We start from the raw sequence: 22,837 nt of genomic DNA, 5'->3' as shown, positions 1-22,837 counted from the left end.
TGTTGATACCCTGTCTGAAGCTCGGCATTAGGGGGCTAAAACAAAGACTGGTCGGCTCGGAGTCAGGATCTAAGTGGGGTATCCATGTTAAACAGTGGCATGGCATCCCAGTGGCCTAGCACTATGAAATCAGCATTAGTCGGAACTAGTACAAGCAGCCACACACATACACGTGCATGCATGCCGCTTTATTAGTGCAATAATCTTGGACACAAGGTTAAAACCCCATTTCACCTCACCTCAAAATTGTAGATTTTAAGAATATAGAGATGAGATGAGTTGAGATGGGGTTTAATGAGGTTCAAGACAATTGCACTTCCAAAGCAACGTGTACTAGTCCTGATTAATGCCGGTCATATAATGCTAGCCCACTGAGATACCATGTGTCAGTTTAACATGAACACCCCTCACAAACACATTATATTGACTCTCAAGTCCACCAGCCCTTGTTTTAGCCCTTGAACGGCTTTCAGGGTAACAAGTACCAAATTGTAACGTTTTGGTAAGATGCAGATGGGGGATCAAACCACCAACCTTCCACTCTCAAGCCAGAGGCAATTTCCACTAGACCACAGAGGCTGTTTGAGAGTATAGACGAAGCAAGATTACTTCACTTGTTTTTACTAATCCTTTAATCATGAGAGGAAATTTTTAATCGTCAAAATAACCAAACATTTAAGAAATTATATATATTGTTGTTGCACAGCACTGTCCTGTCATAGTGACAAACAGTCCAATGTGACCCACCAGAAGATAAGGGACCCTATGGGTGAAAAATCACATTTTGACTTCTCATTATAATTTATAACTACAGTTTGGAATGCAAAAATTCAGTTCTCAAACTTCAATTCACATTTGTTACAGAGATACATCAGAGATAAAACATTTGGACTCATTTTCCGACTTATTACGTATCATCTAATTACTGCAGTGTTTAGACATAATGTCTGATGAATTGAAAGTACACATGTGTGCTGAGATAATGTTTTTATTACATTACGAAGTAACGAGAGAGAAATTAGACATTTTTGTACAGTCCGCACACATGGTGATTTTCACTCATTTAAGTTGACGTCAAATGTCTTTATGACGTCACAGCACGATTGTATCCTAGCACCCATCAGGTCCCTTTCTCCTGTTTGGTCACAGATATTATACCTAATATTGTTTCAAGGTAAATATAAAACGTAACGCCAGAACGTCAGTCTCCATGATCTGCCGAAACAGTGGGTGTAAAAGGCAAAATACCTGTGAAAATTATAGGAATGCATGAAAAACGCTAACATTAAGACTGATAATATTTAATGTTTAAAAATTGTTTGGGCTAAATTTTCTATTAAGCTAAGATCTAGCATGAGCTCAGAGAATTTCTTCATTTTCAGAAATTGATAAAAATGAAGTATCGTAGTTTTAAGAAATGGTTGAGGGTCTGTATGAGAGATAGGCACTGCATTGACATGTTGCTCTTGTTGCACCAATTAGTCCCCCATTAAAAACAGCTTGCAGGATGCCCCTCCCTGCCTCATCTTCAGATCATTCCTTGGTAATATGACTGTGATCATTACCTCTCCCTCCACATCAGAGGAACTGCTCCATCTGGTAGAACCAGCTTCCCACTGAGCGTGGCCGGCGAACCCAGCTGGCCGGCCTACTAATGGCAGGACTCAGGCTCACAGGGAGGCGAGGTAGTGATTCCCTGAACTACCACCAGTGTTGCATTGCCTGAATATTGAGGTAGAGTAAGTCTTGTCAGTTGCCTCATCCATGCTTGTGTGAGATAAGTCTCAATATTACAATATTGTATGTATGGAACTGTACTCAGTTCCTGGAATATATCTTAAAGTTGCATTTAGAGGCTCTTGTTTCAATGTCCGGGGATGGATAAACTGCTTGCTTGATACAGGTACGATCAACTGTTTCAACATGCCTTTGAAATGAAAAAGTCATCTGTCAATCTTTGCTTTTCCTAAAACATCTGTTATTATCTAAGCCGCAAAGGTGTGCAATAGATATTTTATGTTCTCTTGAAATTGATGAAATTGAATTTTAAAGGCATTCTTTAACTTTGATATTACACTGTATGTGCAACCATTCTCTACAACCGGAGATGTAATAGGTTGAAATGTGGTTCATGTGTTTCTACAGTTATTGATATTTCCATGTAACCTCGCTGTCCAGCTGAATGTGGTCTGGCCAGTTCATGTGAATAATATGTTGTGATATGATCCCCCTTGAGGAAACACTTCCATAACATGCACAGTGCAGGTTTTGTCTGTAAACATATTGCAACATATTACTAATTTTTGTAATTTTGTTTTATTATTTTTTATAAGCAGTATAATGAAAAATATCTTATTACTGCTATATTGCATCTTACAATCGCCAAAAACAGGTGGATAAACTTCCTTCAACATTGTTGTTTTTTATGGTGTTCCTGGATGAAATTAATAAATCTTTAGATGTAGGAACTTTTCAATATCCTGTCATCAAAGTAATATTTCTTTCTTTCAAATGCAGTGAACTTAGCAACCATTAATCAATTGCTGCCATGTCTTCAAAGTCAGGAGGATTTCAAATGCTTTAGAAGTTAACTTAATAGTTTTAAACTCCATAAACTTCATCTTTGCATCAACATAATCAAATGTATAAATATGATAATAATTTGGGAACTCATTGACATTCTGTTTCTTCTATTGTAAAATGGAGCCAGCTTTTAGCAAAGATTTCTTGTGATCATTGAAATGTTTTTGTCACTTTTATTCTCAAATTGCATAGAAATTTACATCGTCTTTTTGGGGGAATAAGAAGAAAAAATATATCTGTTTTAATCTGATCACTTTGTTGAACATTGATCCAACAAATTATGTCTTTAGGAAATGGCATATTTTCTCACGAAAAGAAATGAGAACCACATTCTTCCTTGACAGTCGGACTGAACCCTCCGACTTGAGGGTGAATGGGTCTGTTCAATATACAAGAGAAATTGCCTGCTAGATATTAGAACACATTTGCCACTTCTGGAGGCAGGAAAACCTTATGCAGTATCCATCATTGTTCACAGCGTTAATCAATGCATCTCATTGAGGCTGAAAATACAGACTTCTTTCTTAATTGAATTTCTTCCTCACCTCGCTCAATGTCACACACAACATTAAGCAATGGTTCCAAAGGCATTCATACATGCACTGATTGTTCAATTAAATATTTTTATCCGTGCCATTGATTTTTAGTTTTATTCAATTTGAATTTTTCTGAAATCTTGGAAAAAATGTTCATTTGTGATCCATTTCAAGTTGAGTATTTGAGAATGTAATGAATATTTTCTGATCAAGATATTTTGAATTAGACTTTTCTGATTCATTAAGGAGATAGTGGATACTGGTTTTATTTGATACTATTGAATCTTCTAAATAATGACAATCATTCAGTGCTCAAGGAGTTACAGTTGAATATCCCTCCAGTGGCCATAGGATCAGGCTTATGTTGTTCTCATGCATGGTTTTAGATAGAAACCTTCATGTTATATAGTCATTTTGTATTGGTAGTCCAGTCTTCAATGGCCCGGCAGTTAGCTGTGCAGAGTTCCCTCCCTTAGTCAGGCTAGGAACCTATGATCATGGGTTCAAATCGTCTTTTGCCCTGATTATGGTCTAGGTTTGTCAGCATCATAGCCATGTTCATGGGTTTTAACAAAGTGGTAAACGTCTCAGACCTGCATCACTTCAGGCTTTCCTCCCACACCAAGCTGATAGGCTGTGATATAATTGGAATACTTTTCCAGGCAGTGTTAGACCGAAGTCATGTGGTGTCATCACTGCCATCAGACATGTTGGAGTGTGATGGGCAGGTATTGCTTGCATCCTATTGCTGTGATGTATCATTTGCCCCACCCCTAAACTGAGTGAGTGAGTGAGTGACTTGAGTTTAGCTCTGCTTTTCCAGTTGTATCACAGTGTCCGCTTGACAGGGGAAGAAAGCCAAAAGTGATGCAGATGAAAGACATCTACCACTTTGAACAATCAGATTAACAAGGGACCTATCTTGCCAACTGTTACCATTCTCCAGAGTTTTCCTTAATTTCGTATGTAGTTATAAAGTCTACTGTATAAAACCGCCCTGATTATGTTTCTAGGTTTGTCAGCACCATGCCTGTGCTCGTGGGTTTCACCGAAGTGTTAAACGTCTGAGACCTGCATCACTTCGGGCTTTCTTCCCACATCAAGCTGACACGCCACGATATAACTGGAATACTGTTAAAAGCAGCGTTAAACCAAACTCACTCACTCACTCACTACTGTATACAACACTTTAGAAACATTCATAGTTTTCTCGTAACTTTATCTTGAAAACAAGCCATCATCTGAGGATGTACAATGTCAGTGTGTCAGGCCACACCTCTCATGATAGCGGGAGTAATCGTGATACTACTACTACTACTACTGCTACTGCTACTACTACTGCTACTACTACTACTACTACTACTACTACTACTACTACTACTGCTACTACTACTAATGAATACATTTCTATAGCACCAAATTTCAGAACTACAGGTATGCTCAAAGCACTGTATCTGGAGTATTACGCCAGGTAATGGCTCAGTGTTCTCTCAAATGTCATTCTCAGCTCCCTGGGGAGTATTCAACCCAAGTTCGCTGACAGGCCCGAGAAGGTTAACAGCCACATCACCATCTCATCATACCTAGAAACTCTCAGGAATCCTTCTTGCACCCGGTCACCCATCCACCTTCTCACTACCATGTGCCACCATTAAACAGGTCAAGTTTTTGTTGCAACCTGACACATGACCACAGATTCTAAACATCAGAATTAATGGAAAGTTGGCACACTGCAAAGGATACAAGTATTTCCAGAGAAAATTGTCCACCAGGGATGTACGGACCATTGGCCCAGTTGGCTGCCCTTGTGGCAGGATCTGCTGATTGTGGTTTGACTCTCACATAAACCCTGAACATGACCCTGGGTTTGTCAGCACCCTCCTACAGATGCCTGTTGGTCTACCACAGTTGTAAGCATCTTGGACTTGTGGGGTAGCCTAGTGGTTGAAGCGTCTACTCATCCCGTCAAAGACCTGGGTTCGAATCCCCTCAGCACCACATGATACAGATACTTCAGGCTGATATTTCTACTTTGCAGTCTGTCATACAGATCAAGGGGAGGTGGGGTAGCCCAGTGGTTAAAGTGTTCGCTCGTCACGCCCAAGGCCTGTGTTCGATTCCCTATGAGAGTACAATGTGTGAAGCACATTTCTGGTGTCCCCCAATATGATATTGCTGGAATATTGCTAAAAACAGCGTAAAAGCCAAACTCACTCGTTAACTCTTTCCTGCTACATTTAGACTGACACACTGTGATGCTGAAACAGCTGAATATTGTTCAAAGTAGCGTTAAATTCCATCCTGTCTCAATCACTCACTCACTCACTCACTCATTCACTGACTCCTATTCTTGTGGAGTTTCCGGGTTAGAATAGTCCCCTACTATCTAGATTTCTCGTCACAAAATTGTTTTTGTGGTCCGCCTCGATGACTTGGTTGTGCATCACCATTCCTAAACAATGTTGGACATTGCTTGTAATCTCAATCTCAGGATGAATTGGACCAGACACAAATATTTACAGGCCCCCATCATATTGCTGGTAACTGAGGTGCAGCAGTAAACAGCAAACAAACAAACACTGAACCCGGAGCTTACATCACACATCACTTTTAATGCTGGGCAGGGACAAATTACAGTGCAAGTGTTCATTATAACTGAAACAGGTTTATTTTACAAATTGCCTCATGACTGTAGGATTGGACAGGGAAACAAATTGTCATATCAGCTATTTCCAATTTCACTTATCAGGCACTGTTGGTGTGCATGGGACACAAGTTTGAAGGCCCCACCAAAACAATGCCTTATCTACATTGTTGCAGACTGTTGTGACACTGACTTGAAAAAGAGGGATTGGTGTAACTGACAGCCCCATACCTCACCAGGGAAACCAGCATTGGCAAACACTCCATTCTTGCCTTCCTCTACACTTGAAATGTTTGATGAAGTTTGACTTGCTGCATTCTGTCTGTGTTTAGCCAAGGGAATGTGCTCTGTTTTAACCCTTCCTCAAAGACTGAATGGACAACATTGCATGTGAGATACCTAACCTTGTAGCTGTGACATTCCTCTCTTGTGGATGTAATATCTGGTGTTCATGAACAGTCGGTGCAGAAATGTCTTATCTCATGCCCTGGCCAAGATATTGGTGGGGAGGGAATCTCAGAGCAAATATGTATGGTTGATGGTTGGTGGTTGGGTTACCGTCAATTAAAAACAGCTCGTCATAGCTGTCACTATCGTTTGTAAAACGAGATGAATACAACTTAGATTGTGCCGGTTTTAAACTACTTCAGTGCCGTGGTGCTGGTCCACAACTTCTGTTCATAACATTAATGCATTGGTATGAACATTTTTGTGTATTTCTTTTTGAAAATCTCTTTGAACATTTTCACAGTTAAATTTTGGGTGTTAATTTAGTCTTTATCAGACATGACACTTTGAACTTCACTTTTACTGAAATACTGTTCAATGCAGTGTCAAACTCAAGTCACTCACTCACTCACAAGATTAGAATAGCAGTCTAGGTTTTCATACCACCTCCATGGCCCAGTGGATAGAGTGTCAGTCCGGAGAAAGGAAGGTGAGTGATTCGCTCTCCACAGAGAGTCATACCAACACATATTAAAAGATGGTACTTGTTGGTACCCTGTGTGGCACATGACTTAAGGGGACCAAACAATGACTGGTAGGCTCGGAGTCAGTATACTGTGTCTGAGTGGGGTATCAATGTTAATCTGCAGCATGGTATCTCAGTGGGCTAAAACAAGAACTGGTCGGCTCGGAGTCAGTATACTGTGTCTGAGTGGGGTATCAATGTTAATCTGCAGCATGGTATCTCAGTGGGCTAAAACAAGGACTGGTAGGCTCGGAGTCAGTATACTGTGTCTGAGTGGGGTATCCATGTTAATCTGCAGCATGGTATCTCAGTGGGCTAAAACAAGGACTGGTAGGCTCGGAGTCAGTATACTGTGTCTGAGTGGGGTATCCATGTTAATCTGCGGCATGGTATCTCAGTGGTATCTCAGTGGGCTGGCATTACCCTATTATAGCCAGAACAAGGATGGCATGTTTAAGAATACCAGTAAAGTGTGAAAGCACTAATAAAATAGGGATTTGATTTTCTACAGTTCCTTACCTACATTACTTTCAGAACAATGTACATCATCGACAGTTCAAGCATAAGTGTATTCATCTATCATGTGTGTGTGGCTCCATAGCTTGGAGCAAAGGATGGAGAGCATGCTACCAGATTCATTGATACCAAGCAAGTGTGTCTTCATCATGATGAGTGTTGGCAGGATGGGGGATGTGCTCAAGTATTTTTAATGTTTGGCACTTTTAGGAGGCTGGGCACTTATTAGATTGAACTTGGTGTATTGTTTATGAATGTAAAAAAATGACACACAGTAACATCAAAGTATAAGCCAAACACTGATTATGTAAATTGTAAAATATGGCTTCCTTTAAGGGGGATTGGAGCAGATCAAAAATAAACCTCCAGAGATTTGTGATCATACTCACACACAAACTTGCCGATAAAACTGTCTGGAACAGGATATCAGATGATTGCTCCACAACCTTAATTCATAAAAAACATCCTATTCCTCCGACTGTGATTGGCGTAATTTGAATAATTGACGTTTACAGCAAGAAGTGGAACACTCAGCTAATCACACGTTGGCTGAAGAATTGTAATAGCAAGAAGAGAACATGATTAAATCTGCCAATTACCTGATGTTGTAACAAATGAACACATTGTCATGCATCGCGAGGAAGGGTTGCTGACAAGTCAACAGTCATCCTGTCGGGTGGTGATGCTTTTATCACATGGACAAAATACACCAGGCTTGCAGCAGGACAGGTCCTGACCCGGCCACTTGTCCAGTACAGGATGGGAGGGGGAGAAGTGGGGTCAGTGTGTGGGGAGCATGGGTGGGGGAGTGTGGTCAGTGTGTAGAGTGGGATTTTTTATTTTTTTTGGGGGGGGGGCGTAGCAGGGGCTTGTCAATGTGTAGAGTGGGATGGGAAGTAGTGGTGGCTGGGGGGAGTGGGGTTAGTGTGTGGAAAGGTGGGGGAGTGGGGTCAGTGTGTAGAGTGGGTTGGGAGGTAGTGGTGGCAGGGGGGAGTGGGGTTAGTGTGTGGAAAGGTGGGGGAGTGGGGTCAGTGTGTAGAGTGGGATGGGAAGTAGTGGTGGCTGGGGGGAGTGGGGTTAGTGTGTGGAAAGGTAGGGGAGTGGGGTCAGTGTGTAGGGGGGGGGGGGGGGTAGCAGGGAGTGGGGTTAGTGTGTGTGGAGAGGTGAGGGAGGGGGGTGAGTGAGTGGAGCGGGATTGGTGGGAAATGGGATCAGTGTGTGGAGTGGGAATAGGGGAGTGGGGTCAGTGTGTGGAGAGGGGGTAGGGGAGTGGGGTCTGTGTGTGGACATCATCAACAACAGAGATGTCATATTTATGGATACTTGTGTCAGAAAATAGTTTCTTCAATTTCACTAAATATCAGATGTATAGAAATAATGGTATTTGTGTAAATTCAACCCAATTTCCAAAATATCAGGCAATATTTAGAACTGCTAATAGATACCGCTCACAGTCATATCGTAAATGGCAGAGTTTCATACACTGTAGCCTTTCATTATATGTGGGATGCCGTGACGTTGCTAGGGATTAACTTGACACAATATGGCTGGCAGCCAAAACCGAGCCTTAATTGCAATTTGAGGTAGCCTTTGTGACGACTCGAAGATCTGTTGCTCAGTCATCTTTGGGTGTGTTCTCTTCAGAGGTGGGAACATGGTCCTTGTCTTGTTAATTTGGATTTTTTTCAATTTTACTTCCGACTTCGAAATATTTTGACAGGAAAGGATTATTGAGCTGAAAAATCTTGTTCACTATAAGAAGATACTTGAGTTTCTAACAAGACTATTTAGATAATTACTGACAAAACCACATGTGTAAGACGTTATTTTAACTTCCTCTTTCCTGTTATTAATCTGCAATTTCGATATGAGTAGATTAGACTTTTTAGTCCCAGCTTGAGCGATGGAGGTATTTTATTTCTAAAAATAATCTAGCAGATTCTTCCTGTTGTCAGTGTTAGCCAATAACAGAGGCTAGATTCTGTGTGAAGAGAATATAACAGGTGGCACTAATATGACGTTGTATATAGTGTTGCTTTATTGAGTCTGATGCCACTACTTCCTGATGTATGTACTGTTAGAAACAAAATGTAGGACCAATAACATTGATTCAAGTCAAGGAAACTTTGAATCCTTTGGCATTTGAAGGAAACATTGATCTGGTTAAAGGGAAGTATCCTGTTCAATCTTGTGACTGATGAGTTTGGATATTAAACATAAAATAATATGTACATTAGGGCTGCAACGAATACACTATGAGGCGAATACAATTTGTATCACAAATATAGGGTAACGAATGCAAATATTAATTCACGAATACAATAACAAGTCAGCAGTTGATGTATTGTTTGTTATATTCAATGAAACAAAAACAACACAAATTATTTGACATGGTTTGTTAATTATTAACATATTATACATTTCTATACTGCACTTATCCAGGTACTAGTATCTGCTCAAATGCGACAATGACTAGTGACCACATTACTGTCAAATTAAATGTTATAAGAGTGTTGTCTTTGAAGAAATCTATGCATATAATATGTTCTTATGGATATTTTAAAAAAAATATTCGATTCTATTGGTCACAAATTATGAATTCAATTCATGAATGGATACGGTTCGATTCACCAAATACGCGAGTGAATCATAACAGCCCTAATGTACATACACATAACTGAATACATATTATAGGTCATTTCTATAACAATATATATACAGTGACTACTATACTAAGATAATCTCTCTCTATCAATATTTAAACATCAAGCAATAGACTCTGCTATATATTTTCGTATAAAACGGTATGTTTTTAAAATTGTATTATGTATTGCTTGTATTACATGATACACATTTTTTCTGTTCACAATGTCAATTACGAAACCAAGATTATCTTAGAAGATGTAAGTGTTCCATAGCATTGGTCATTTGTATGGGTGCATCCTCTACTCTCTTTATCATGACTCTAGTGGATAAAGCACGACTGCCCACAGTGTCGTACCAAAAGCGGAAGGTCCGGGGTTCGATCCCCGGCTGCGTCATACCTAAAGGCATTAAAAGATGGTACTTGTTGTTACCCTGCCTGACACTCGGCATTAAGGGTCTAAAACAAGGACTGGTTGGCTTGGAGTCAGAATACTGTGTCTGAATGGGGTATTCATGATAAACTTTCAGCATGGTATCTCTGTGGGCTAGCACTATAAAACCAGCATTAGTCCACACTAGCACAAACAGCCACACAAAAACATGTGCATGTACGTGACTATATGAGTGTAAACATCTTGAACGTGACATTAGACACCATTTCACTTCTCTTCTTATGTCATATGCTGTAAACCAGTACTTGTGTTCATCTGGAAGAACATTCAGCATTCCTTTACCAATTTTTTTTATCAAGTTTCAGTGGTATCTTTGACATTTATTGATATCATGTCAACAGCATATGTAAGTGTTTCCCAAACTTACATGGAAGGTGAAGGTCTGTGAACATGCAGAGAGTGTGGTGCTTGTTTCCTGGTGTGAACAGCGATCAGCCATGTTATAACGTGTGTTACCCACCGGTAGCCATGTTGCTGGGCGATACGGCTGTTGTTGAGCTCATTGCTCCATGGGAGGTTTTCACTCTTGGCTGTTAACAGTCTATTGACAGACGAGTTAGTTAGCACTTTTGGTCTCATACCCCGGAGTATTTAAAGGAAATTGGTATCTTGCCTTTTCAGAATTTTTGGATATCTGAACAAAAACATTTCTATAAATTGTTTGTTTAGCACCACGCAACTTCCTCATTCACTTTCATCATCTTCAAACAGGTTGTGATGTCATCTGTCTAACTTGCAGCACAACATCTCACACGACTCCCATTGCCATGCTACTTTGTTCATTGGAGAAATATATTTTACATGTTATTGACATCAGAACACAAATTTGTATTAACTTTAAATTGATAATTATGGTATTGAGTCCTTTAGGGTATGTGTTTTATTATCTCCAACCCTCAGCTCTTTGCAAACTCCTGATATGACTATTTGACAGTGATTCATAAACCATGGTCATGACACAGTTGGAATTTCAAAATCAACTCTGGTCACATTTTTTACACCCTCTTCACATTTACACAATTCATCTGCTCAGCTTGAGAGTGAGTGAGTGAGTTGGGTTTAACACCACTTTTGACAGTATTCCAGTTATATCACAGCATGTCAGCTTATTGTGGGACGAAAGTCCTAAGTGATGCAGGTCTCAGACGTTTAACACTTCGGTGAAACCCACGGGTCAAACTCTGCACAGCAAATAGAGGTGCCTTGGACGACTGGGCCACCTGCGCCCCCGCTCAGCACGAGAATAACTTTATGTTTTATTATGAACTACACACGATCTTTGTGGATGTCTGATGTGATGATATCAAAGACAATATAATGTTTGTATTTATGTAAATAAATGTGACACAATCCTTTCACTAACCATAAGAAATCCCTGACAAAAGCAGAGTTGCTTGTACAGTTCTGACCATATTGTAAGTCTGTGTCCATGAGTGCTATCAAAGCATCCAACCCACCACCAGCAGATCCTGTTGGCTAAGGGACACAACTCTGCATGGACAACCTTAGACTAACTGAGCCTCTTGTCCCCTTGACAACGTGAGGATATATTCCCAACAGCAATTTGTCATCTTGCAGATGCATATTCATATGTTTATGATGTCTAATAATTCATATTTTTGTCATATGAAAAAGAGTTATAAGTGATTTGATTTGTTCAAAAGCAACATGAATTATTTCATCTATTTCTATCATTTACAATATCTTTATTTTATTGTCAGAAGAATAAATATCGTTCAACTGTTATATTTCATATTTGATTAAAGTTAAGATAAACCAGCAATGTATCTGTGAACGAAATCACTAGGTTCCAACTTCTCTCAGCACTCTCTTAGTCATCTTCCCGAGGCAAAGGAGTTAACTGACCAGTTTATAAAAGTCCAGTTTCCACCCTTGCCGAACTAGGCTGGTATTATGGAGTTACGTTTTGTCTGGACTAACGAGTCTATGCATAGTCCAATCAAAATCGCGCACTGAAATCAAAATCCGGTTCTTAAACTGTGCAGATTTCGATCGATTGCAGGGTTTGCAAAGCATGTGCATCGCCAATTCGTTGTCAGCAGATATTTTCCAAATCCTTTCATGTTTTTAATCAAGGTGCTCACGTGATTTGATGCATTTTGCGATGTAAGACCCGTTTTATCACAATATAGATCTTGATTATCGATCAGATCGTCCTGACTGGGCGCCACCATTTTGTGCAAAGCAAACGCAAGTGATAGGAGAGGTGGAATCTGATTGGTCCATAGGAGAGGCTTAGAAGGGACATAGCCACTGGTGGCGCAACACTCGAGCCAAGTAATTCCAGCCTAGTTCGTCAAGGGTGGAAACTGGACTTTTAAAGTCAGTTTACTCCTTTGCATCGGGAAGATGTCTCTTAGTTTGAGTGCAGATGGAGCATTCATGGACAACCCACGTTGGGATTCCATGTTGGCCTAGATTCCCAGTAACCTGTTCATGTCCTACTCACTGCATAAGGTGATTCGGATTATTTCCAGGCCACCATCATATGGCTAGAATATGATGAGCGAGCTTAACAACAAGCATCAGATGGACAAAAAGATATTGCTTGCAAATAATATTTATTAATATGAACCTCTGTGAATCATGTTGCATACATAGTCTGTAAATAAATGTGACAACACTATATCCATAATCATAAGAAATCTAAACTAGAAGCAGAGTCCATTGTGCAATTCTGACTACCGTATTCTCTTGAGTATATTGCGCACTTTTTTCCAAAAAAACAGCTGTGTTGAAGGGGGTGTGCATTATACACGCCAAAATGTTTTTTGAAGGTTTTTTTCCCCCAACACAAAGACATTACTGAGAGCACATAACACCGGAAATACCATGTCAACAAATCTGTACTGAAGTACGCAAATTAATCATGTAATTACACTGTCTGGTTATAAAAAAGTGTTCTGGACTTATTTCATTGATTTTATTAAAAAAATTCCTTTAATAGTGTTTTAATTAATTTTGGCGAAATTGAGTGTGAAGCGATCTGAAGATTACACAACTCACGATTATTAACAGCAACCACGGTCAGATTACCGCTATTGATGCCTTGAAACGAACTTTAGTTGACAGAGAATGGATACATACATATATCATAAATGCCATACTTTGACTTGTTAAAGGTCATATTTGATGTAGTTTGGCGATTCTATGTCAACATGTAGTTCTTGCGATCATGTGCGCGGGAGCTTCGCCAGGGTCTGGTCAAATTGTTCTATGTGAAATAAAATGAACGGCAATCGCAATCAGCTGCACCGAAGTGGTACGCTTAGGGTTATTATTTTTTTAAATATATTTCATTAAAGCTGCAACTAAAATAACATGATATTGGAATATATTATACTTGATACCAAAAAAATTCCCCAATCCTTGTATTAAAATCCTTCAAAGTAATATTGGGTAAGTTTTAATGGAATCACCTGTAGATTCAAAGAAAACGTGTACGGCTGATTGCTGTTTCCGGTACATGTATGCATATGTTTATGAATCACCATCACTAAGTCATCATACCACATGTTCATGAAAAGGTGAGCCTTTCCTACCCAGCCGGTGGCACTTGACACAAACACATGCAAAGGCAAGTCAAATGTTCACCTGCAGAAACATTGCAACATCTGGTACAAGTCAAAATAGGTAATTGCATCAGACATCGAAATACTCCTGGAAAGTAATTGCGTGAAAGTTTTTATGAAAAAGTCTTCCACATATGTTCTTCAAGTATGAGCAGATGTGTTGTTGAAATACTGTGGAATCTGTTTCAAGGGCTTTATCAGACTTGATCATGTTCAATCATAATGTTGATACAATTGATGTATAAGTCAATGAAGCAAACAACTATTTAAAACCATTAGAAATTTCCTATCCTACTCCTAGACTATTCTGGTCTTATCCTATTGATAGACTATTCTGGTCTTATCCTATTGATAGACTATTCTGGTCTTATCCTACTGATAGACTATTCTGGTCTTATCCTACTGATAGACTATTCTGGTCTTATCCTATTAATAGACTATTCTGGTCTTATTCTACTGATAGACTATTCTGGTCTTATCCTATTGACAGACTATTCTGGGCTTATCCTATTGACAGACTATTCTGGTCTTATCCTACTGATAGACTATTCTGGTCTTATCCTATTGATAGACTATTCTGGTCTTATTCTACTGATAGACTATTCTGGTCTTATCCTATTGACAGACTTTTCTGGTCTTATCCTATTGACAGACTATTCTGGTCTTATCCTACTGATAGACTATTCTGGTCTTATCCTATTGATAGACTATTCTGGTTTATCCTATTGATAGACTATTCTGGTCTTATCCTATTGACAGACTATTCTGGTCTTATCCTACTGATAGACTATTCTTGTCTTATCCTACTGATAGACTATTCTGGTCTTATCCTATTGATAGACTATTCTGGTCTTATTCTACTGATAGACTATTCTGGTCTTATCCTACTGATAGACTATTCTGGTCTTATCCTACTGATAGACTATTCTGGTTTATCCTACTGATAGACTGTTCTGGTTTATCCTATTGATAGACTATTCTGGTCTTATCCTATTGACAGACTATTCTGGTCTTATCCTACGGATAGACTATTCTGGTCTTATCCTATTGATAGACTATTCTGGTTTATCCTATTGATAGACTATTCTGGTCTTATCCTATTGACAGACTATTCTGGTCTTATCCTACTGATAGACTATTCTGGTTTTATCCTATTGATAGACTATTCTGGTCTTATTCTACTGATAGACTATTCTGGTCTTATCCTACTGATAGACTATTCTGGTCTTTCCCTACTGATAGACTATTCTGGTCTTATCCTATTGATAGACTATTCTGGTCTTATTCTACTGATAGACTATTCTGATCTTTCCCTACTGATAGACTATTCTGGTCTTATTCTACTGATAGACTATTCTGGTCTTATCCTATTGATAGACTATTCTGGTCTTATCCTACTGATAGACTATTCTGGTCTTATCCTACTGATAGACTATTCTGGTCTTATCCTATTGACAGACTATTCTGGTCTTATCCTACTGATAGACTATTCTGGTCTTATCCTACTGATAGACTATTCTGGTTTTATCCTTGTAGGGGCGGTCGGGTAGCCTAGTGGTTAAAGCGTTAGCTCGTCACGCCGAAGACCCGGGTTCGATTCCCGACATGGGTACAATGTGTGAAGCCCATTTCTGGTGTCCCCTGCCGTGATATTGCTTGAATATTGCTAAAAGCGGCATAAAACCATACTCACTCACTCACTTATCCTTGTATGTGTTTCACAATACCTAGTACCAAGGTATCCCCTGGGTGTGAGTGGAGGTATCCCCTGGGTGTGAGTGGAGGTATCCCCTGGGTGTGAGTGGAGGTATCCCCTGGGTGTGAGTGGAGGTATAACCTGGGTGTGAGTGGAGGTATCCCCTGGGTGTGAGTGGAGGTATAACCTGGGTGTGAGTGGAGGTATCCCCTGGGTGTGAGCGGAGGTATCCCCTGGGTGTGAGCGGAGGTATCCCCTGGGTGTGAGTGGAGGTATCCCCTGGGTGTGAGTGGAGGTATCCCCTGGGTGTGAGTGGAGGTATCCCCTGGGTGTGAGTGGAGGTATCCCCTGGGGGTGAGTGGAGGTATCGCCTGGGTGTGAGTGGAGGTATCCCCTGGGTGTGAGTGGAGGTATCCCCTGGGTGTGAGCGGAGGTATCCCCTGGGTGTGAGTGGAGGTATCCCCTGGGTGTGAGTGGAGGTATCCCCTGGGTGTGAGTGGAGGTATCCTCTGGGTGTGAGTGGAGGTATCCCCTGGGTGTGAGTGGAGGTATCCCCTGGGTGTGAGTGGAGGTATAACCACGGACCTGGATCTGTGTACATTGCCAGAAACCCTCAGTCATAATTTCTCCCATGTGTATTCGGGGAGGTAGTCATGGCTGATTGCCTCGTCTCTCATCCCAAACCTTGTCACTCTCCCACAGCTCGGCAGTAACTACCGAGAGTTACCAGTTGGAGCTGTTGTAATATGAACATGTGGTTATCTCTTTGGCTTCTGTGCAAAACCTTGATGTGTTGGTATGGCTAAAACTGGGAGGAGGGACCACAGGCCCGGTAGACAGAGTCTGTTGATCACAGGTTTGAATCCCAAATTAATCACGTCGTCATTGCATACCAGTTAACAAGGTGGTGAATATGTGGGACCTATGTCACCTTCCTTCCATGTAACCAGATTTGCTGTGTTCGGACTGAAATGCAGGCGGAGTGAGTAAGTTGGTTTTAAAGCTGCTTTGAACAGTATTCCAGTTATATCACGGCGTGTCTGCTTGATGTGGGAGGAAAGCCCGAAGTGATGCAGGTCTCAGACGTTTACCATTTTGGTGAAACCCAGGAGCACGGGTATCGTGCTGACAAACCTAGAAACATAATCGCGATGAACCAGGATTCAAAACCACAATCATAGGTTTCTGGAGCAACTCTGCTCGGTGCCTTAGATGACTAGGTTACCCATGACCCCTAAATACAGTTGGAACCTACTAACTCATCATTGTAAGGCTGAAACAAGATATTAATACTTCCCACCTCAAAGAAATCAAAGATATACCTACTGTGATCTCTATGAAAGAGGAGGTGGTTGTATTGATAGATTTGTCTCATTTCATTAAATGCAAAAAATATCGATGAACTCTCAAGAGAGACATCTGTCTTGTATTGTTGCAGACAATGTTTCCCTTGCTTCTTGCCAGAGACATCCAGTTACTTCCCTTGGGAGGTTCGAGTGAGGTAAAAATCCCCCCGAGATATCCTCTGTAGCACATATGTCATTGTCTATGAGTGCCTGGGTTCCCACTTTGAATTTGGAACAGATTATGAAGACACTGTATATAATATATGCTTATGACAGTCAATGGAAGCAGATCCAGGATTTTGAAAAGTGTTAGTCCTCGTATAATGGCCAAGTCATTCAGGGACTTAGGGTGCAGTTATCATGTAAGGTGTCTGAAGAAAAATAGGCGCGGGCGCGCGCGCGCACACGCACACACACACACACACACACACACACTAAATACTGTAATAACAAAGTCCATCCCTGTACTGGGCGGGCTATCCTGGGCAAAATTGGACCCAAGTACTCCGCACAAAACTTGCACTTGTTGAAGGAGCCACGTAAATAGGACTTGGTGACTACAATGTGTGATCTGACTGATTATGCCTCATCTCCCTCCGATGATGTGGATGACGACCATTCATAACCTGACATAATGCTCATTCGGGCGCAAAACAACACTCACTCACACACTGCTGGTTGCCTAATATGGTAAATTCTCTGTCCAAATACCCCAAATGCATTTTGCATCTCTTGAATCTGCAACACAGAAAGTCAGCACGGGCTGTAGATTATGACATGGTTCACCCATAAAGTGTTGTGATCCATGAAATGACAACATGAGTCCTGAAAGAACGTTAATGGGTTGTGGTGAAGTTTTGTTGACTTTCCTGTGATAACATGAAACATTCATCCATCTGATGAGGCAAGGAGTAGCCACAGGATCCACTGTAAAGTTCCTCACAAAGTTTCATGTCTTTATGTATCCTGTGCTACAAGCTTCTAACACTTCATCAAACACTTCATCAAACACTTCACTTCCTGTGATCCATGCTGCACATGTGATCGTTTATACATCCCGGGACTTCCCATATTTAGGCCCACGCAGAATTACTCTCATGGGATTAAAAATGGAAAATATTTCCATATTTAGGCCCATTGGCTTAAATTTGGATATTAATTTTGGATATATCTAAAAGTTGTCAAACTTACATCTAAGTTATTATTTCCATCTTTTCATGCAATCGTGTGTAATGTAAGTCAAATGACATCTCAGCTTTTGTCACCTTGATTTCTCAGCTTTGGGCACGATGCTTTGGGCCCAAATACATGTATATTCATGAAACATCGCAATTTCCTGCTTATAAATGTTAGAAATAACACGATTTAACCAAGTTCTCTCATCAAAATGTGAAAATCATCATACAGGACAGTACCTCAGCTGTAATTTGATTGGCTGCTTTAGGTTACATGCTCAAATTTGACCAATCACAAACCTTGTAGCAGATTTCGGCAAGAAAATGTCATTAGAAACCAATTTTTATCCAATAAAATAACATGTTGCAGCTGCGAAAAGACTCCAGTCAATGTTAAGACCGTGTAGATGAAAGAACAAGCTTTCTAGCGATGTGTCATGTGACGTACAGTCTTCGATGAACATGTTATTCATAAGAAGCTTTGAAAATGGAGGTATTTCTTCATGTTACTGAGTGGACAGCCGCTGTTATTGGGAAATGGGTGATGGCAGATACTATTTATGATTTTTTTAAAAATAAATTTCCAATAACTTAAACAATGAAAATAAAAAAGAAATAAGTAAGTGGATTTGATTAAATCTTATATTTGCCGAAAGTTGTCAAATTTTCGCTTTCTTGGTCCTTAATCTGGATGTTATGAATGTTTGAGCTTACATTTTTCATTTACAATGAACTTAATTAAGTTGTAAATGCATTATTTAAATAATGTTATAAACATAACTTTCATATTTATAAACAATAGGATTAGACCTTTCACATGGCGTATAACATGTACAGTAGCTAAGATGTTTTACAAGTAGATATTTTCTTTGATAAATGTTGGCTTCATGTATCACACAAAAGTCTCTGGGAACTCGGTGTCACAGCAGTAGTGAGTGAGTGAGTATGGTTTTACGCCGCTTTTAGCAATATTCCGGCAATATCACAGCGGGGGACACCAGAAATGGGCTTCACACATTGTACCCATGTTGGGAATCGAACCCGGGAATCTTCGGCGTGACGAGCTAACGCTTTAACCACTAGGCTACCCGACCGCCCCTGTCACAGCAGTAAACGCTTCTGGTTGACTGGTATTGAAAGAGTTAAATTGATACCTTACCTCCTTCGAAAGTGAATACTTGGCGATGCACTATGCATGGCAAATCTTATGTACTGGTACATTCAACAAGAAGTGCAAGTTTATCAGTCTATGAAGTTACTTCCTGTCCAAATGTAAAATCCTTGTACTATATTTTCTCAGTTAAAACAACTTGTCAACTGCAAAAATTGTCCACTATATTTAGGTAAGAAAGAGTAAGCTTCCGAAATTGAGAACTGTGCTTAATTTCGGATAATAAAAATAGTTTAAATGAGAAAGTGCTATTTTCCGTAATTAGGCCCAGGGCTTAAATATGGAAAGTCCCTGTTATCACTTCAGAAAGACTTAGAAACTCCAGTGAAACATGGAGAGAGTTTTATTGTCTGTCATCTATATATCTGAAATATGTTATTAATAATAACAGCAAAAATAGCTTTCATTACCTTTTGGTTGAGAAAACTTGAACTGGGTCTGTTAATACCAACCACAATGTAATCTGTCTAGACTGGACTAGTCAAGCTCATATTTCTGTCAAAACTAGACTGAAGTTGTATGGTGTACCTGAGTTGGAATATAAACATCCTGAAAGTGCTGATGTTGCTGAATTGAATAAAAAGGGATGACATATAAGAAATTTTATGCATGGACAGACACAAACATCCATTGCAGTCGTCAGTGTGACCTTAAACAGTATTTATGAAAGTCATACAATTTTAACATTCACAGTTTCCTTTGTCAAGTAGATAGCTCTGAACTGCTAGGAGAGCAATTTTCTTAAATTTACTGTGAACCACAACTGTGAACCACAACTGTGACCCCAGAGGGTTTAAATTGCAGCAACTCACTCACACACAACCAATACCATCATCATCATTTGTGGGAGATATCATGTCTTGCTTCAAGAAATGAAAATATATTTGCAGACAAAAATCTTATATCATCCCTTGAGACCAACAATGGCTCAAAATTGTTGAGCATCTGACTAATTTGACGCATGACAGTATTTTTGAATGTCTGAGGAGACAATAAACTGCCTTTTGATGCTTCTATTGCAGACCAGATTTCCTTGGGGAGTTATTGGTTGCTGCATTTATTTAATTTTTGTGTGCAATTGCTAGTGCCCAATTGCCATGTATGGACACATGAGTTAAAGTATTGTATTCTTTTTACAGATCAAGAATTCAGTGGTAGATGTAGCACCAGTAGCATGAGTGTGGATACTGGATACTAAAGTTCGCAGGAAATGGAATACGGGATAATCAGCGGCCATTTTGGATTCTCCCTTGTGTTCCTACTGCTGCTCAGATGTAACGACATCGCAGGTCAAGGGGGACATCACTGGGAAACAGGTAGGTGATGTAATGCATCCACTTTACAGGTGCAGATGTATGGAGACTTGCAGTAGTTGACTGTATTCTGCTATTGAGGTGGAGTGCAGATGTATGGAAACTTGCAGTAATTGACTGTATTCTGCTATTGATGTGGAGTAGAGATGTATGGAAACTTGCAGTAGTTGACTGTATTCTGCTATTGACGTGGTGTACAGATGTATGGAAACTTGTGGAAGTTGACTGTATTCTGCTATTGATGTGGAGTACAGATGTATGGAGACTTGCAGTAGTTGACTGTATTCTGCTATTGATGTGGAGTACAGATGTATGGAAACTTGCAGTAGTTGACTGTATTCTGCTATTGATGTGGAGTACAGATGTATTGAAACTTGCAGTAGTTGACTGTATTCTGCTATTGATGTCGAATACAGATGTATGGAAACTTGCAGTAGTTGACTGTTTTCTGCTATTGATGTGGAGTACAGATGTATGAAAACTTGCAGTAATTGACAGTATTCTGCTATTGATGTTGAGTACAGATGGATAGAAACATGCAGTAGTTGTACTATTGATGTAGAGTACAGATACATGGACGTTTTCCCTATTGATGTCTTCCCAATGAAATCTTCATTCCATGTATTTTGTTGTGAGTATATTGCAAGAGAATCATTGTTCAGGTCATTGAGGATTTCACAAATAATTTATAACACTAATAAATACAAGAAACATTTTGATATACATATTCATGAAATGAAATAGTTCTAGAATCTGTATCTATTTCCTACAGCTGTTCAAAGTCAGCTGATGAAGCAACAGAACATAGCATGACAGGGATGTACAGTGACTGAATCAGTTTGCTGGTGAATTGTTTAAACTCATGTTTTATAGATCAGTCACGACCTCGATTAACCAACATGTAACGTGCAATTAACATCCTCGGAGATCCCACGACAGTCAGAGGTTTAGTTCAGTAAAGAGGTGTATGTTCAGTGTCTGAAAAGAATATGTCCACACAACTGATCTTCTTTGGGGAATTGAAGACATATGTGGCAATATTTTTTTGTGACATAAAGAAGACATAAATTTGGACAGGTCAGACAGTTGAGAAATGTTAGAGGTCATAAAGTATCACATACATGTTCCCACCAATGATGGCACCCCAATTTGTTCAAGAAGTTCAAATCTGATTTTCTACATAGTTGCCATGACAACCATTTTGAAAAACAGGTTTATGGCCATTACTCAGTAGTTAGTTTTTTAAATTGAAATGACATTTGGTAAATGTGTAGTTTGTATTTGGGTTCAACATATATATTCTGATATTTTAAATATTTACCTTGATTTGACCTTTGTCCTTTGACCATACTGAAAGATGGAATTTCTTATGGCTAGTACTCATCCCTTTTCGTTCAACGTGTAATGAAACTTGGTATTTGTCCAGTTAAAAGTGGGTCTCAACACAGATGTTCCTTTGATCTTTATTTGACCAATACACTTTGACCATGGCCCTAGATTCTCTCAAAATGCATTTCCTCGCTCTATTAACATTATCTCCTCACAAACAAATTGACAAGTGCAGCTAAGACTTCACTTATTTGTTCTTCCCAATGATGTCACCTGTATTGTTCAAGAGGTTCAAATGAACTGCCAGGGCAGCCATGTTGAAAAATCTATTTTTGTCCATGCGTGTACAAAAAGTATTGAAAATTGATATTTGTTTAGTTGAGTATGGGATTTAACACGAATCTTCCATTTTTTGCACTAGTTTAAGATTTTGACCTTTCATTACCATCCTTTTGTATTCTCTCAAAATACATATTTTGCTGTGTAAACTTCTTTTCTAAAATAGGGGAGCTGAACATTGGTATGTGTGTTTCTCCTTAAGATAACATTGTGTTTAAATCATTAGAATTTGCTGTACAAAACACTTTGACATCAATGCTGACTGCAACTTTTGTTAAGTGGCGATCTTTGTTGAAATTGTAACTGTAGACTACATAAACAGGTGAACTACAGTGCCATGCATTATTCTTTTTGGCAAGTTCCCGTATAAAATGGTCGGTTCCTGATTTGCCTGTGATGGCTGTTTATTGTGATGTACTGATGATCAGGGCATTGTCCTGATACAGTTTAAATCACAGGCAGCAGCACCAGACACCAGTTTTAGCTTAAATTAGGATAATGCAGTGCTTGCAAATAGTTTGGAGA

At 39.6% G+C, this 22,837-nt stretch overlaps 1 protein-coding gene across 5 annotated transcripts in view; it reads left to right on the top strand.

Moving 5' to 3' along the window:
• Positions 1 to 22,837, top strand: part of LOC124143006 (thrombospondin type-1 domain-containing protein 7A-like) — a 428,609-nt gene that overhangs the window by 199,774 nt on the left and 205,998 nt on the right. For all 5 annotated transcript variants that reach the window (XM_048382587.1, XM_048382586.1, XM_048382583.1 and 2 more), the window contains one exon: positions 20,471 to 20,647. In XM_048382587.1, the coding sequence (XP_048238544.1) occupies positions 20,542 to 20,647 (106 nt within the window). In that variant the 5' untranslated portion in view covers positions 20,471 to 20,541. The remainder of the gene's footprint in view (positions 1 to 20,470; positions 20,648 to 22,837) is intronic.

Source organism: Haliotis rufescens, unplaced genomic scaffold (genome assembly GCF_023055435.1).
Source record: "Haliotis rufescens isolate VD_foot unplaced genomic scaffold, xgHalRufe1.0.p SCAF_4, whole genome shotgun sequence".
Taxonomy (NCBI): Eukaryota; Metazoa; Mollusca; class Gastropoda; order Lepetellida; family Haliotidae; genus Haliotis; species Haliotis rufescens.
The sequence above is the reverse complement of the archived record's forward strand: the minus strand, read 5'-3'. Positions and strand labels throughout refer to the sequence as shown.